This window comes from Chionomys nivalis, chromosome 8, assembly GCF_950005125.1.
Source record: "Chionomys nivalis chromosome 8, mChiNiv1.1, whole genome shotgun sequence".
In the NCBI taxonomy this organism is placed as follows: Eukaryota; Metazoa; Chordata; class Mammalia; order Rodentia; family Cricetidae; genus Chionomys; species Chionomys nivalis.
The window spans coordinates 91,292,421-91,309,421 of record NC_080093.1 but is presented as its reverse complement, the minus strand read 5'-3'; the positions used below and the strand labels follow the sequence as shown (position 1 = coordinate 91,309,421).

General features: G+C 51.3%; 2 protein-coding genes across 2 annotated transcripts in view; both read right to left on the bottom strand.

Annotated features, from left to right (window-relative positions):
• Nucleotides 1-2,000: 2,000 nt before the first annotated feature.
• On the bottom strand, nucleotides 2,001-7,541 carry Tpp1 (tripeptidyl peptidase 1). The gene is made up of 13 exons (XM_057777430.1): nucleotides 7,503-7,541; nucleotides 7,320-7,391; nucleotides 6,918-7,057; nucleotides 5,543-5,693; nucleotides 5,227-5,354; nucleotides 4,919-5,097; nucleotides 4,608-4,806; nucleotides 4,267-4,455; nucleotides 3,962-4,031; nucleotides 3,452-3,572; nucleotides 3,211-3,369; nucleotides 2,933-3,058; nucleotides 2,001-2,759 (listed from the first exon to the last, which is right to left on the bottom strand). Exons 1-13 carry the CDS (start codon nucleotides 7,517-7,519, stop codon nucleotides 2,619-2,621), a joined length of 1,692 nt encoding a protein of 563 aa, XP_057633413.1. The 5' UTR covers nucleotides 7,520-7,541; the 3' UTR covers nucleotides 2,001-2,618.
• A 748-nt stretch (nucleotides 7,542-8,289) lies between these two features.
• The window catches only part of Dchs1 (dachsous cadherin-related 1), a 33,115-nt gene continuing 24,403 nt past the window's right edge, over nucleotides 8,290-17,001 (bottom strand). The window contains exons 12-22 of the mRNA XM_057777429.1: nucleotides 16,748-16,987; nucleotides 16,500-16,625; nucleotides 15,882-16,091; nucleotides 13,682-14,560; nucleotides 13,451-13,564; nucleotides 13,087-13,298; nucleotides 12,844-12,998; nucleotides 12,568-12,698; nucleotides 12,201-12,484; nucleotides 11,714-11,852; nucleotides 8,290-11,375 (exon numbers count right to left, since the gene is read on the bottom strand). Coding sequence (XP_057633412.1) covers nucleotides 8,764-11,375; nucleotides 11,714-11,852; nucleotides 12,201-12,484; nucleotides 12,568-12,698; nucleotides 12,844-12,998; nucleotides 13,087-13,298; nucleotides 13,451-13,564; nucleotides 13,682-14,560; nucleotides 15,882-16,091; nucleotides 16,500-16,625; nucleotides 16,748-16,987 — 5,102 coding nt within the window. The 3' untranslated portion in view covers nucleotides 8,290-8,763. The remainder of the gene's footprint in view (nucleotides 11,376-11,713; nucleotides 11,853-12,200; nucleotides 12,485-12,567; nucleotides 12,699-12,843; nucleotides 12,999-13,086; nucleotides 13,299-13,450; nucleotides 13,565-13,681; nucleotides 14,561-15,881; nucleotides 16,092-16,499; nucleotides 16,626-16,747; nucleotides 16,988-17,001) is intronic.

Genomic DNA, 17,001 nt, shown 5'->3' with positions numbered 1-17,001 from the left:
CTTCCGCTCGCCCAGGCGCTCGCCGCGTGACGTTACAGTTCCCGCCCACCACTCTGGGCGGGCCTGCGGCCGGCACAATTCTGAGGCCGCCTCACCATGCGACCTCTAGTTGACTGTGGGCAAATTAGGTGTAGACTGCGAGGCGGAGGTCAGCTCTGAGCGATTCTGGCCAACACCCCGCGGTTCAACTCACGCCCGAGTGGGGCCGCAGAGCACCCAGGACTCTGCATACTTCGCCTGGGTGCAGACTTTGGGGACTCATCGGTCAGACACTTCTCCACTGTCAGTCTCCTGACAGCCTTTAGTCTTTGTAGTTCCCTTACTTAGCCGTTTAAGGGTTATAGTGGATTTGGTGAGTGTCCCTCCCACCCACTACGATCCTAGGAACGTGCTGCTGTAAATGGAGAGAGAAGAGTGTTTCATCCTGAAGAAATAGCATGCCAAAGTCACAGCGAGTGAAGCATATTTGCAATTCAACAGTCATTTATTTAATTCCTAATTGCCAGCTACTGGGCTGGGGTCTAGGAATACAAAGTTAAATAGGATAAGATTTTGGCTTCCTAGCAACAATGGTCTGGGAAAGGAAGGCAAAGGAATTGGCTATTCAGTACTATATGGCTCCCAGACTACATGTAGGTACAGTGCAGGGAAGAAAGGGAGTTAATATCAGTTGCCTAATTCCAAGTGTCAGATATTATCAACGTTTATTCCCTGATTTTGAAGGCAGGTTTTGATGCCCATGACTTTTACCCAGTAATCTTCAGTTTGTACAAGTAAATATACTCCTTGATCTGGAAGATGACTTACCCATGGGTGGGAGGTCAAGGGTGTTGAGGGGCTTTGGGAGTGATTCCCCACCCCAAGTGCTTCATAAAGTTTAGAGGAAAACAGTATGGGCTCAGAGTTAATGCAGTTGCAGTGGAGATGAAGAGGTATGTGCGTGTGCGCGCGCATTTTTGAGGCAGGGTCTCATTATGTAGCCCTGGCTTGCCTCAATCTCTCTATGTAGACCAGAATGGCCGCAAATTCACAGCGACTTACCTTCCTCTGCCTCCTGAGTGCTGGAATTAAAGGTGAGCACCACCATACCAGCTGATAAAGACGTATTTGAAAGGGAAAGTTAGTAGAACTTGTTGGTTAAAGTTAATAAGGAGGTGAAAAAAATGAGTTAAGGGCTATAGGTTTTGAAAGAGGCATTGTACTATAGTGGCATTTCACTTGCATTTTAATAAATAAAGCTCACCTGGGGATCAGGAAAGTAAAACAGTCACACTGGCCAGCCTTACAGACCAGCCAGTAATGACATACACCTTTAATCCCAGTAGCCACAATGACCTGCACCTTTAATCCCAGTAGCCACACTGATTGCCATAGAAACTGGGTGGTGCATGACTTTAATCCCAGTGGTGCACACCTTTAATTCAAGAACTAGAGAAGATTATAAGCTGGAGGAGAAGCTCTCACACACAGGCTCATTCTGAGATTCCTGGAGGTAGGGTCGTCATTTTGGACTGAGGATTAGGTAGGAGCAAGGAACTAGCTGCTTTGCTTTTTGGATCTTCAGATTGAACTCCAATTTCTCTCCCTGAGTTTTTATTAATCGTGCTTCATTGTATCATATACCAAGAAATGAAATAGTTGAGGTTTGGCTAGGAGGAAGATGAAATATTGAGGTATCTTACATTTGAGGTATCAATCACTATGGGTATAGATGTCAGTCATTTGTTTTGAGGGGTGATGAATGACGCTGGAGCAATGAAGAACACCTGAATTCTCGGAGTTAGCCTAAAAGGAGGCAAACTGGTATGCTTAGAGTGGCTATGTGCTGGAAGCTAAGGAAAAAGGAATCTCATGGAAAGAGCAAAAACTCAGGTTCACAGAAGCTAGATGTTTGCGAATATCTAACAGCTGAAATAAAACCAAATGTTGCTTTACTGTAGCCAAGAAGGGGGAAATAAAATGTAAATTTTAAAAAAATGACAAAAAAAGTTGAAGCAAAATTTAAACGTGACAGTCATTTGTAATGACCTATTTATTTTGTTGAGAAATTTTGCCAATGAGAACCTATTTAAAACACTTTGAACTTACAAATTTTTAACTTTCTTTAGACTATGCAACTTGTTCTTAAAAGCAAAAACACAAAACAAAGACTGAGAAGTGTAGGATGAAATGTCAGGGAGACCATTTCACCTCGGTGCCAGGGGAAGAAAGACTAAACAGCGCAAAGTTCTCATCAGAGTGAATGGAGAAGGAAACATGAAGAGAAATGGAGCATCCAGTCAGTGCAGAGGCGGTAAACCCAGACGGACCTGACGATATCAGGAATGGGAGGTAACCGCCTCATCCTCCTTTCACATCTCAAGTTGGAAAGAGGAAGAGATGGGGAAAGGGTGAGACGAAATATGATGGTTAGCATCTTGTTGCGTTAGGAGACCTGAGTTTGATGGAGCACAACAGGGTTGGGAATCAATCCTGCTCACAGCATTTGAGGGTTAGGGAAAAGATGTTTGCAGGAGGCAAGTGTTAAGAGTTTAGCAGGGCTTCCATTGAGGCAGAATAAGGGACTAAGCCTTCTCCTGTAGCACAGGGGACAATTGTGCTTTCCCAGCAGGAGAGGGTCAAGGGTTGAGTAGAGTCTTCAGTAGGGCTGGGAAGTTGGGTGTTCCCCAACCTGTCACTGGATCCCAGCCAGGACCAGAGCAGAAACCTTGACCTTCCACTTCTTCATTCAGACAGGACTCATGGCAGCCATGGGTTACCTGGGAGGAGGTGGTGGGCATCAGATCTGGGTCTGCTGGTACCTGTCCTCCTAGACTATATCTCATTTATATTCACATCACAGAGGCGATCCCATATAGCAGAAGTCCCCCACGTTCATGTTAGCCCTTTCCATATCCTATGACAGCATCCATCCCCTTGCCCCAGCACTTACATCAAAGAGTCCTGCTCCATGCTGCTGATAGAGCCGGGGATTGAGGAAGCCAAGAGGGGGGCGACCATTGAGGATTCTGTGCTCATTTATCAAGGATAAAATTCCCCCAAACACTGGAGTAGAGGCCTGCAAAATGGAGATGCAAGAATAGGTCAAGGTTTCAGAGTTACAAGATTTTTGAGGAACCATGCTTGCAAACATCAGAAGTCTCTAAGGAGTCAGGGGTTCTAGGTGCAAGATTTCGTAGGGAGAGGGTTTAGAGCTGAGCTGATTCTCACCGAGGTTCCAGATACCCATGGAATGGGGACCTTGTTGCTGACTACCCAGTAGCCGTCAGAAAGTGCAGCAACATCTGGGTAGGCACGGCCACTAGCATTGAAGTAACTAGACGGTGGTAGATGGGAGCTGGACTTCAAGAACCGGGCCACCGCTTCCTCCTGAAGGACATTTCTGAGTGTGAGTATTGGCCAGTAGCCTACGGAGCCCATCCTCCACATATCCACATGAACATGCACAAACCTGGTATGAAGGCTGTGGGAAAACATTGCTGAAGCCTCCACCACTGATATAGTCAACTACTTCATTTGTGATGAGGAATGGATTCCTGAACGAGGTGCCGCCTACTGTAGTGACATAGGGGCTAAGGAGAAGACAGTATTCAGACAGTGCATGACTCCCAAGATGTGTGGAGGTAGGTGGGTGTGGTCTGGGTCTTACTGGAAAAGGGAGTAAGACTGTGCAAACCTGCATACAGGGTTTACTGAGAGCTTGAAAGCTCTCAAGACATGACTTGAGTTGACTTACATAGTTTTTACGTGAGAAACAAAACAAATTCCTGTAACTAAAATGCCTAGAGACTAAGAAAGAGAAGTTTTGTTGGCCATTTTCTGCTCAGGAGTCTAGTAGCCTGGGACATATAGGAAGAAAAGAGGGGAGAACAGCAATCAAGACAGGTAAAACTGAAGGTTGAGTCATAGCAGCTCCTGGTGGGGACCAAAGTAACAAGTGCAAGATTTGCGGGGTGCTTACCTAGAAGCAGGGAAGCTAGGACGGAACTTGTGTCTTCCGGAGACAGACCAACATCCAGCTCCAGTGTCACCTAGAAGAGACATCAAATATTCATATTAGTTAGTGAGAGCTTAGGGTGTAGGCTCATATGCCAGAGAAGAAATGTAGGTGCCACCTCTTACTGCAGGTCAGAGTTTACAGGTCGTGTCAGTCCCTGTTAAGGCTCTGAGTTCCTAATATGAGGCCGAAACCAGGCTGAAGTGTCAGTTGGGACAACATGTCCAGGTTGGCTAGGTGGGAAGTCTGAGTTTAGGGTAGAAGGTTACCTGAGGCAAAAAGTAGGGTGAGACCCCGAGCAGCAGCCTTCATGAACTCAGTGTTGACTCTTTGGATGTAGACGCTGCTGAGGGAGTCTTCATCATCTCCATAACTCACAGTATGTACATGTGGCAAGGTTGACTGATTGCTGAGAAGCAGGAGCCACTGCAAGAAGGGCTCCTGTGCTTCATGCCGGCCTGGATTGTTTTAAAGGAAGGGATATGAGTGGTCATTGAAGAGGTGCTAGACTCTCCCTTCAGTCCATGGCACCCCCTTGATAAAACAAAGCAGAGATCAACAGCCTACTCCAAACCACTCCCCCTACCCCAACTAATTCTTTTAGCAATACCAGGGCTACTGTAGACCCAAGTGGAGATGTTGGCACCAGCACTCATCAGGTATTCCACATCTAGACTGGCCTCGATTCCAGCTCGGCCTCGCCCCTGTTTTCCAACCACTCTGGCTACTGATGCCTGGTGTGCAAAATCGCTACCGAACAGGCGCATGAACTCAGTCAGATCTGAGTCATGGAAATACTGTTCCAGAAACTGTGGAAACAGTCAAATCAGAGATCATGAATCAGAGAGTGAGGTCCAGGGTAGTAAGGCACTAAAGGTATCTTGAGGAGGTTGTGAGGATGCCAGGGCTTCGCATGCTCACCTGGGCACAGGCTTGGCTGTTGTTGGTGGTGCCAGAGCCCACATCTTGTGCTGTCAGGTTGTATCGCTGACGGAGCACAGAGGGAGTCACTCCCAGGTGCAGACCAACAGTTTCTACCCCCTGTGGCTTTGGGCGTTGTCTCAGCGATGATGTAGGGGGAAAACGGTGCAGTCCCCCCACTGTGGAAAGGAGTCAGACTTACGGAGGGCCTACAGACACTACTACTTCTGGCAACACCCTATGCCTCTTGTGGCATCTACACTTCTAGATCTGCCTTCCCCAACCTCCACCAACCCCATTGGGTTTACCAAAGTCCACATGAGGAGCCAAGGCCTGGGGGAGCTGGTAGGGATGTGGGGACCTTACAACTTGGGTCTCCGCAGGTCCCCCCACATAGCGATGAAACTCAGCCCCAGGGAGCAGCAGCTCAGCCTGCCTGGAAGTCAGAAAACAGGAAGCATGGAGGGGAGAAGTGGCCTGGGCCCCTCTTACCAGCCAGTCATCATCTCCTCATGCATTAGCTATTACCCACAGGCTCGCAGCAAGCTCTCAACTTCCTTCTTTGGGAGTATTTTGTCTCCTTGGTAGGACAATTGACTCCATGGGGCAATCATTACTTCTCACCAGACACTCAGCCAGCAAGTCAGAAAGTCCTGTGTGGTCACTGAATGGCAATTCCGGGCTCCAGCTGCCAAGAGCCACTTTCGGACAGTGCGCAGGGTCAGTGGTGATGGCCGGACCAGCTCAGCTACATCCTCTAGGGTTAGGTACTTTCCTGCAGGGATTCAGAAGAGGATCTTGTCTTGATTAGCGACTCTCCTGGGTTGCCCGTTTGGACCTCAATCAGTAGACATCAAGACTTCTCAAGGAGGATTGTGTTGGTGCTAGGCACACTGGGAGTCTAAGGGGAGAAAAGGCTGGAGAGACTTGGAATGTCATGGCCAGGAAACACGCACAGCATGCATTGCTGCAGTCACAAAACACGCAAGGAATAAGTTAATAAACTTTAAATGTCCCAGTTTAAGCTTATCTTCAGAAAAATTTTCCAAACTTTTGGAGCCAATTATACAGAGCCATTTAATTTAGCTTAGATCTTCATACTTGTTGATTTTAAACAACATAATGATGAGTCATTCTTTCCTGCATGCAAGGAACTTCTTGGGTGATCTGAGGATGCCCCCTCCCCCACCTCCATTCTACACACACACACACACACACACACCCTTGCCTCACCACGCAGGACTTTAAGCAGGAGAAGGATCCAATCCAGCCTGACCATCAGAGAGAATGTTCTAGAATAGTGTGGGGAGTGCTCTGGGGAATGGGGTGGAGGAGAGGAAACTGCAAACCAGTTAGGGTGCTGGGCAGTAGTTCAGGAGAGAGAATAAACAACTGAGCTGGTGGCAAGAGGGATGGCCAGGGTGGATTAATCCAAAGGCAACTTCGGTATTAGAACAGAGGACAGAGGAACAGATATGATGTTTGGGGGAGGACTGTTTTGTGATAATCTATTATACATACTAAGTGCTATTTCTCTAGTTGGTAGCTGGTAAGTAGAAGTCAAAATTTTACATCTAGAACTGATGATAAAACATGTGCTCTTAAACACATCTACCCCACCCCTACCCTCATCTTACTGGACGTTGAACCTAGGGTTTTACATGCTAAGTGAGTACCCCACCAACGAGCTTCTTAAGCCCGCCCCCCTAAAAAACACTGAAAAAAAATCTTGACAGTCTTGTTACACTGCCCAAGAGGGCCTTGGATTCAAAACCTTCCTGTTTTAGCCTGAGCATCTAGGATTACTACCTCATGCCTAGATTTGTTCTTAGCTTTAAGACTGAAGAATTCAGTGGAAGAGTAGGGGTGTGTATGTACATGAATGTGGCAGTTACTGCCATTTGTCTGTCATACGAGAAACATGACCCTACATGACCTGCACCAGCCTGTGCCTGCCTGTTCGTGCCTCCCACTTCCTGCCCCCACTTCTGATAGGCACCGTATTGAGGAGAGCTGGGATCCGACACAGCCTGCACCAGCTCTGAGAGTCTTTCCAGGTTCTGCTGTTTCAGGGCAAAAGTGAGACTCAGTTCTTCTTCAGGGTCCACACGGCCCAGGGACACCCAGCCTGGGGGCAGCCTGCAGGGTCAGGGATACGACTTGGTTAGGCCGTAGATGGGAAATCCAGATCACGGAGGGTTTGGGATTAAGAACCGAGACTTTGGGTGAGATCCCAGATGCAGAAAAGCTTCAGAGGAGGTTAAGACAGGAGATTTAGCCTAAGGGTTAGTGGGGAAGCCTAGAGAGTGGGCACTAGGAGCAGCTGTGAGGGCGAGGAGAACTGGACCGAGCCAGTGGCTGCAGAGAAGGATAAAGTACAGGCGGCACTAAATCCACTCACATCCAGTGCTGGTCCGGCTCAGGGCTGTAAGTGCATTTGCCAGTGATGATGAGAGCAAGGAGACCTAGGAGGCTGCAGGGAGGGCAGGTGGGTTCCATCAGGAGCTGATCACCACTGTATCCCCTCTACATGTAACCCCTCGGATGGAATCCCCTTGAGCTGCCCTCCCCACCAATTTCTCACCAGGCTTGGCGTCCCATTTTGGCTTTCGGCTGCTCTGGAGTCATGTGACCAGTCACATGAGCACCGTCTGTCACCTCCTCCATCTCCCTGCCTAGTAACTAGTGACGTTGCTGACTCCTCCCTCCCAAATGAGCTGTTTTGAACACTGCGGCTGCTACAGGGAATACCTCCTTTAAAGCATCTAAGCCCAGGGCTCCTCACCTGATGCTCAAGTCTGTCACTCCAGGAGTCACAAAGGACTGGACTTTGAAGGTCCAGAGGTGTGGGCTACTCCTGGCTGTACAATCTTAGCAAGCTAAGCTCTTAGAGCATAGGTTTCTTCATTTAAAATTCAGTGACTGTTGCATAAAAGCAATCTACCTCATACTTGGGAGTGAAACATACACTGAGATAAAGCAAGCAAACCGTGGCTGAGATGGACCTGGCGGGCTCAGCAAATGTGAGCTCTTATTAATGTGGGTGTTTCATGGTTCCAGGGTGTGTATACATGGGCAGGGCTGAGGATCTCTTCACTTACCTGCTCTTGTAACCACCCCCATTTTTTTCTAGATTCCCCAGGCTTAGAACCTTACACTTCTCTCTATGCAGTCTCTCCTGGAGATCACTACATCTGCGTTCCTGTCCATGTTAGAGCGAAAACGTTGGAGAGACCAGAACTAGGCTCCTGAGCTTGCTGTGCCTGCCCTACTCCAGACGTCCTCGTGTCTTCCACCCCTCTACCTCTGCCAGGTATCCACAGTACTGTTCCAGGCGACTTCTGGTTACCCGGACAGAACAGAGCCGGAGGCTGGATACAAACTGCAGTTTATTAAGGCTCCAGAGTGAGAATTGGCACTTGTTCTGGGCAGGGGCAGGGGTGTCAGAGGAACCCAAAGAAGCCGGGCCCTAACAGTTGGACGGACCTTCCCCATCCCCCTACCCCCCAATAAATAAAGTCTCAGCTCCCCTGCAGGGTGCTGATGCAGGACAGGAAGTCTTGGCTGAAGAGAACCCAAGGCTGTTGCCTCGTTCTTATGTCTCCCCACGCTGGATCTGGTCACAGGTGAATGACAAGCAGACCCTCTGTGGTCCTAACGCTGAGGAGACTGGGGTGAAATGTGGGACCTGTCCCAACTGTAAGAGTTTGGGGTGGAGAGCTGGGGACCGGTGGTGGCCTCCCCATGGCCAGTCATGGTCCGAGGCTGCCCAGGGCAGGCTGAGAATGGGGCCTGCTTTGGGGACACTGTACGTATCCCAGGTCGGGGCCCTGTTAGGGCCACTGCTAGATGCGCAGCTCTGTGTCATCAGGCGGCTCCAGGCCAGACTCTGTGCTGAGTGCTGAAGCCGAGGGGCCCTGGGCTACCCCGAATGGCGAGACAACAGGGGAGCGAGCAGCCAAAGGAGACAGTGAGGGTGAGAAGCTGGGAGACATGGCGGCTGAGGACAGGGAGCTTTCATGGCTGATGGGGGAGCGGTGAGAGGCTGGTGGGAAGATGGCCCGGGCTGCAGCTGTGTTTGCAGGTTTCGGGGGAACAGACTTGGCTCCTGGGTGGGCCACAGCAGTGATGAGGGGTGGCGGGTCAATACGGGGAGCGGGAGGACATGGCCGACCTTCATCCTTGAGCCGAGCTATCTCTGTGAAGACACTGGCCAGAGGCTGGAACTGAGGGCACCAGCTCAACAGGTAGTCCCAGTTATAGCTGCCGCGGAGCTCTTCCTCACCAGCCACGATGGCTGTCAGTGCACCAGCTACACATGGCTTTCCATCTGCTGGGAAGCCATAGTCCCCAGTGGGTGCAGGGCTCAGGCCACAGCCCCCTAGGAAGGCCGTGGCCGTGGCTGGAGGCCCCTCCTCTCGGTACAGAGTGGCTCCCGCACCTGGCAGCAGCAGCCCTGCCTTTCGGCCCTTGTACCAGGTGTCAGGAGCAGGAGGCTCACAGGACGTGTCACTTAGTCCATCTGCATCCTGCTGGATGCCTGAGTCAGGGCCTCGGGCAGCCAGGGAGGAGGCAACGCTGGCCACACGGGGAAACTCATTAATCATGCGGATCTCGTCATCCTCTGCAGCCTCTGCTGAGCCTCGGCCACTCGAATGTGAAGGGTCCAGGGATCCACCACGAGGGTAGGGTCCTCCAGCTCCTGGCCCACCATAGCTAGGGAGAGTCTGATGATACAGATGTTCAGAGGGTGGTGGACTCGGGGGTTCCCGGCCCAGCTTCTGCAAAGAGCTACTGGCTATGGGTGCTGCTTGTGACATTGGGCCAGGGGCTGCCTCAGCCTTGCGGTTCCGTGCTCGAACAAGTCCGAGAACCAGAGCTGCCAGAGCAAGCACCACCACAACTCCCAGAGAGGCTGCCACAGCACCTACCAACAGCAAGTTGAGGTCAGGTGCCAGGCCCAGAGCAGTGTGGGTAATATCCACAGTCACAGGTACTGTGGCACTCCGGGATCCAGGCAGAGGCCCTCTTGCTACTACCTCCAGCCTTAATTCCCGAGGTGCTTCACGTCGGGTTCGGCCCCCACCCCCAGAGGTGGTTGTTCCACTTCCTGGTGCCCGACTGTCCACTCGCAGGTACAAAGCACCTGTTGTCTGGTTAATACCAAAATAAGGGGAAGAGGTAGCCAGCGAATAGAGCACCAGGCCATCAGCACCCCCATCCTCATCTGTGGCCTGCACATGGCCCAGGCTATGGCCACGCTGGGCACCTTCTGGCACTTGGAAGTGGAAAGCTGGAGCCAGGAATACAGGGTCATATTCATCTTCTCCAGTAACCAGCACTGACACAGTGACAGAGGCTGAGAGATTCCCAGCATCAACAGCACCCACTAGCAGACGGAAGCTTCCTGTGTGCTCGTAGTCAAAGGGCACCCGTGCCCGCAGTTCCCCTGTTGAGCTGTTCAGTGAAAATGCCTCACGACCCTCAGGCCCTGACACTGCCTGTAATAGGCTGTACTGAAGTCTACCGAAAGTCCCAGCATCTCCATCGATTGCATGTAGTGTGGTCACAAGGGTGCCCGGAGGCTGGTTCTCAGCAAGGCTAGTACTGAGCAAGTTCAATGGGAAGGCTGGACCATGGTCATTCACATCCTGGACCTCAACTGTTACGGGTACCAAAGCAAAGTGTGTCCCAGCAGGATCAGCTGCCTGCACCACGAGCTGGTGTCGAGCCTGGGTTTCACAGTCCAGAGGGCGGGCCAGTCGCAGAGCACCTGAGCTCTCATCCAGCTCAAAGAGCCCCAGAGGGTCACCTGAGCTGAGGGTGAAACGCACAAGGCCGTGAGGTCCAGGGTCAGCATCGGAGGCCTCCACATGCAATAACTCAGCTCCAACAGGCATGTCCTCGGGTACTGTCACACGGTAGGATGCTCGGGTAAAGACAGGTGGGTTGTCATTGACATCCAGAACAGTGACAGTCACTGGCACAGTGGAACTGCGGGATGGCTGTCCACGATCAGCTGCAGCCACAGTCAGATTGTACTGGGTCAGGCTTTCAAAGTCTAGAGGCTCAAGCAACACTAGGCAGCCCAATGCCTGGGGACCTGGTCCAACACCCTCCCCCGCCTCAGCCAGTCGGGGTTCCAGCTGGAAGACTCGGCCCCGATTCCCACTGATGATGCTGTAGTCCACGGTGGCGTGGGTGCGGCTCCCGTCAGCATCTGTGGCCTCCAGGGTGAGCAGGGTAGAACCAGGAGGCAAATCTTCAGACACGGCAACACGGTAGTGTGGCAGCGTGAAGCTGGGGTCGTGATCGTTCTGGTCCTGCAGCTGCACGTGCACTGTGGCCCGTGCTGCCCGGCCTGGAGCCCCATGGTCTCGTGCTTCCAGCACCACGTCCACCATTCCTGGCCCCTCCTGGCCCAAAGCCACTGCTCCTACTGTCGTGAACAGAGTTCCTGGGACAAGAAGGGTAGGGAAAGAAACAGGCATTCAGTGACATCACTGTGTCAACAAGGGCATCTCCACAGTCTAGGCATGGCTTTGGGAGTCAGCCTCCTAGGAACAGCCCATGTGCTGGGGACAGTGTGCAGTGTCTTCAGGTATTCAAAGCTCAGGAGACAGCTTCCAGACATACAGTCAGGAGGGACCTTTATTAAAGATGGGGGCAGGGGATGTCCGCTCTGGGTCAGAGAATCAAGAGTCAAGATATGACGAAGTAGCAAACTTTAGGACTGAGTGCCCAAAAACCCAATAGGGTCAATGATAAAGGGATCGGATTCTGGAGAAGACATACCATTGTTGGGGTCGACATGGAAGCCCTCAGCAGGGGAAGCCAGATGATAGGAAATGTGACCATTGGCACCAGAGTCTCTGTCAGTGGCAGAGACGGAGAGAATGGCACTGCCTGGCGGGGTGTGCTCCAACATCATCACCTGAGGAGTAACAGAAAGTATTCGAGGCCAAGCTTCTCAGATGCCCTGCTTTCTTCCTCAGCCTGTGAGCTGGAGGCTGACCCCATAAACTGTACTTGGTGTCCAGATTAGAACCACACTCCCTGGCACCGGAATAAGAACTGCCCACCCTTTCCCTTTTAACCACAGAATGCAGAACTTGGATGCAGTCCACAGGACTTGAAAAGCTGGTGTTAAACAAGACACTCCCCACACACTCCCACACCAACCCCGACACCCAGCCCAGTCAGCCACTTCTACCTCTGTTATGGTGTTCCAATAGGAACAGGCCCAGGCCCAGGTATGGGGACATCCAGAAAGAGCTGGTACCTGGTAGAGGCTCTGGGAGAAGGTAGGTACGTTGTCATTGACGTCCTCCACAAGCACTGTGAGGTTGGCACGGCCCTCATGAGGTCCATCGTGTGCCAGCAGCTGTAGGTGGTAGTGGTCACATTGCTCAAAGTCCAGGGGGCCCGTGAGGGAGACACGTCCTCCATAGCGGCCGATGCTGAAGGGATCCCGAGGCCCAGATGGGCTCAGCACATACCATAGGACTGGTCCAGAGTCCACATCATTCCCAGTTACCTGTGCGATCTCTGAACCCAACAGTGCATCTGCAAAACACGAGGAAAAGGTGACTGTAGAGTTCTTCTCACCGTGGGAGCCCTTGACACCTCTTGTTTTCCTTGACCCTCACCTTCTGATACTCGGAGCTCCCAGGGCTGGGGGATGGTGGGGCGGTTGTCGTTGGTATCGATGACCATCACTGTCAAAGTAGCTGAGCCCACCAGGGCTGGGCTTCCTCTGTCTGTGGCCATCAGTACCAGCCTAGATACAGAGCATAGTCAGGGAGCAAGGCCTAGAGACAGGAATGAACTCCGGGAAGGGCAAGGGGGTGTGGCCTAGAAATTCAGAGAAATGCAAGACAGCTTGAATCCACACAGACTCAATCCGTACAGGTACCAGGTCTCACCGTGTTTCAGCCCAGATTTCCCGGTCCAGAATAGCCGTGGTCGTGATAGTGCCTGTAGCTGGGTCTACATGGAATAAGCCCCGTGCTGGCTGGGATGCAGCCAGGCTGTAGGAGATCTGTCCTCCAGAACCTTGATCTAGGTCATCTGCTTCCACCTAGTAAGTGTAAGAGATTGCTGACACTGGCTGGGCCACAAACAAGTCTGACCAGCCCTGTCCCTTATCTTCCCATCACACCCCACACCTGCAGCAGGGGACCCTCCAAGGGCCGGGACTCTGGCAGAAAAGCCACATAGTGAGGCCGCAGGAAACGGGGAGCGTTGTCATTGGCATCTTGAAGGGTCAGGGTCAGCACCGAGAAAGCAAAGGCTCCTCCACTCTCTGCTTGGAGCACCAGTCGTAGCCGTGGGCTTGTCTCAAAGTCAAGCCCCTCTCCTGAGTGGACTGTGATGGCTCCTACAGGAGATAGGCTGTGTCAGCCATAGTGCCTTTCCTTGCTCTGGAGCCTCCCTCTCTGAGGGCAACTCCTCCTCCCACCAAAACCTTTTCTGGCCCAAAGAGCCTACTCCTCCAGGAGCCTTCCTCCTGTAAGACTTCCCGCTCCTTACCAGTGCTCGGCTGAATGGAGAATATTCCTTTCTCATTCCCACTGAGAATGCTATAAGTGATTGGCCCATTTGAGCCCCCTGAATGGACAGCCTTCAGGGAGATGACGGGAGTTCCTGCAGGGAAAACAAGAGAGGAAACATGGTATTCGTTGGACTGTAGTCACTACATGTCAGTCACTAACCCCAGTCCTTTCAGGGGTTCAAATCTGGGACATATAACTGGGGACCCACCTGGGGGTGCATTTTCACGGAGTACAGCCTCATTACTAGCTCGGGGAAAGCGGGGTCCACGCTCAGACTCTCCCTGTATTCCAACAATGACCACACCAGTGGCAGAGCGAGCTGGTCGGCCAAGGTCAGTAGCCACGATGAAGAGGACACGATCCCGAGGTCCCAGAGCTACAGGGGAGCGAGCCACACGGATTTCACCAGTGTAAGAGTCCACAGTGGTGCCGGGTGGTGGTGTGCCTGCCAGCCGGTATAGAATGGAGGCATTGGCACCAGCATCACGGTCTTCAGCTCGAAGTGTGGCCAGAGCCAGGGTTGGTGTACTGAGGCTAGGACCTGGGCGGGGTAGGCGGAGGCGCAGAGGACTGGTGGGGAAAGCAGGTGCGTGATCATTGACATCACGCACTGTGACGGTGATTGGTACTGTGGTGCTCAGGGGCCCAGCAGCTGCACCGTCCACTGCAGTCACAGAAAAGGCATAGCTGGCACAGTGTTCTCTGTCCAAGGCAGTAGCTGTACGCAGCTCTCCAGAGGTGGGCTCCAGCAGGAAGGCCCCTGCTGTACCTGCACCCAGGTAGTACATCACACGGCCATTATCTCCGTCATCTGGGTCGTGAGCCTGTAGCTGCAGCAGTAGGGTTCCTGCAGGTGCATCCTCAGGTACCTCCACAGAATAAGCAGGCACAGGAAAGGCTGGGGCATGGTCGTTGGCATCCAGCACTGTCACTGTCACGAGCAAGGTGGCACTGAGGGCTGGCTGGCCTCCATCCCTGGCCTCTATCTGCAGCTGGAATGTAGGTTCTACCTCCCGGTCTAGTGGCCTCATGGTGCCAAACTCCCCAGAAGTGAGATCTAGGGCAAAGGCTCCTGAAGGGTCGCCATCTGCAGAGAAGATGCACACACAAACGTGCACATGTTAGCCCCATGAGTAGGGGCAACTTCTAGGTAACAACAGGAATACAAGCAGTAGAAGGGAGCTAGGAGAAAGGCAAAGAAACACTGAGGGCAAAGAAGAACACTATAGCCCGGCAGTAGTGGCGCACGCCTTTAATCCCAGCACTTGGGAGGCAGAGGCAGGAGGATCTCTGTGAGTTTGAGGCCAGCCTGGTCTACAAGAGCTAGTTTCAGGACAGGCTCCCAAAGCTACAGAGAAACCCTGTCTTGAAAAACCACACACACAAAAAAAATTGAAGAACACTATAAAGAATAGAGTGTGATCCTGGGACTCCTGAGTCCCCAGAGACCCTTTCAATATATGTATAAAATCAAATTACTTTCCTAAAACATTTTATGTCTTTTCATTCTCATTATCTCAAAAATATATTTGTGTACTGTATTTTCCAGAATATTCTAGGTTTAAAAAAAAGATGTATTTTCAGAGATTCAATTTGTCTTGGTGACCTTTAGTTACATTTGGGATTACTGCAACCTCAATACTATTCAACGATGTTTGAAATCCTAACATTTTCTTATGCCTATGCAGAAATAGCAAACAATATCCTTAATTGTTCATTCCTCTATGATATCTAATTCTTTTGTGTTTTATTATGAAACACAGCAAATACTGGTTTTTTTACATGCTATCTATGAACCCTTTGGGGCTCTGAAAACTAAACAGTATAGCTGGCTTCCTAGTATAATCCCAACTGCTCTGGAGCCTGAAATTGGACAGTCATGAATACAAGACCAGCATGGGCAACATAGTTGAAGATCCTATCACACAGAACAAAGTTTTTTTCTATTTTTTTTTTTTTTTTTTTTTTTTTTTTTTTTTTGGTTTTTCGAGACAGGGTTTCTCTGTGGCTTTGGAGCCTGTCCTGGAACTAGCTCTTGTAGACCAGGCTGGTCTCGAACTCACAGAGATCCGCCTGCCTCTGCCTCCCGAGTGCTGGGATTAAAGGCGTGCGCCACCACCGCCCGGCCAGAACAAAGTTTTAAGAGCCCCTGAGACCGAAACAGTTTGAGAACAACTGACTTTGTGTGGAATGACAGGAAAAGAAATAGATAGAGAAAATAGGGGTAGAGAAAGATAAAGAACTGGAGATGCTCTAGAGGTAACTTGAATACACAGAGCTCCAGGAAAGAAACAGAAGACACAAGAAGGGAAAAAGACACCGAAGCATTGGCACAAACTGACAAGGGCCAAGAAGCAGCAAGAACTGGGCAAGTAGGTGCTGGCCTTGTGGCACCGGACGCCTCTCACCCAGGATGCGGTACTGTAGCTGTCCATTGAGCCCCCTGTCTGGATCAGAGGCGCGTAGGGTGGTAAGGGTTTGGGGGTCCTGGCCTTCGGGCACTTCCAGGGAGAGGTGGGTGTTCCCAAAGGTTGGAGTATGGTCATTCTCATCCTCCACAGTCACTCGAACTATGGCATGAGTTAACAGGGGTGGCAAGCCTCTGTCCCGGGCATATACTGTGGAGAAACAAAATCCACAAGGTTTACCCTACCTCATGCTATGGAGAAACACACACACATGTTCACCAGGTCCACATATAAAGCAGAAAATGTCTATCTCACAGCACACACTTGTGCACACATGTGGGCACACATGACATATGTCAGAAAACTCCCCTTTCCTTTCTGTGTCCCATGCTGTTTATATGCAACTAGCGTCAGTGGTGGTGTGACAGAAACAGCAATTAGGTATCAAAGCCTGAACTCATCTCTCAGCACAGCCACTTCCAACCCGTTAGCTTGAGCAAGTCACCTAACCTCTCTGCTAATGTCAATACTCTCCTCTGTTAAGTGGCAGCAGTATGACCAAAGGAGGCGGAAAAGGCTTGCTGGTGACAGTAAGCACTGCAAAGTTAATCAGTATACCTGTCAAGTTGATCTCCTCCTGCTCCTCCCGATCCAGGGCCCTCAGGGTCGTGAGAACTCCAGTGTTTGGGTCCAGGGAGAAGCTCTCGCCAGAGACACCCCCATAAGTCACTTGCCCATTGGCCCCTAAGGAGAGGCAGCATGGAGGATGAGCAAACGGTAAGTGTATCTTTTATTTCCCTGTTCCATCCCTTTATCAATTCACTCCCAACTCGGTCCCTCCCACAATTCATTCCCACAGGTCTTACCAAGGTCAGGGTCAGTTGCCTTCAGAGTAAGCAGAGACGTGCCAGGTGGACTGTTCTCACGAAGAAGGACGCTGTATTCTTGTTGAGGGAAAGCGGGCGCCTCGTCGTTGATGTCAACAACACTGACAGTCAGGAGTTGAGTGGATGAACGTGGAGGGGAACCATGATCCAAGGCCACTACTGTCAGTACGTGCTCAGCTCTCTGTTCACGGTCCAGAGGCCGCACCACGGACAGCGCTCCTAGGTCACAGTAA

What these genes read in the sequence shown, in the direction of transcription:
- Tpp1 (XM_057777430.1), bottom strand. An exon ending in ACTTGCTGGCTGAGTGTCTG is followed by an intron (nt 5,355 to 5,542) that starts GTGAGAAGTAAT and finishes TCTGACTTCCAG; the next exon opens with GCAGGCTGAGCTGCTGCTCC. An exon ending in ATGGAGCAGGACTCTTTGAT is followed by an intron (nt 2,760 to 2,932) that starts GTAAGTGCTGGG and finishes ACCTCCTCCCAG; the next exon opens with GTAACCCATGGCTGCCATGA.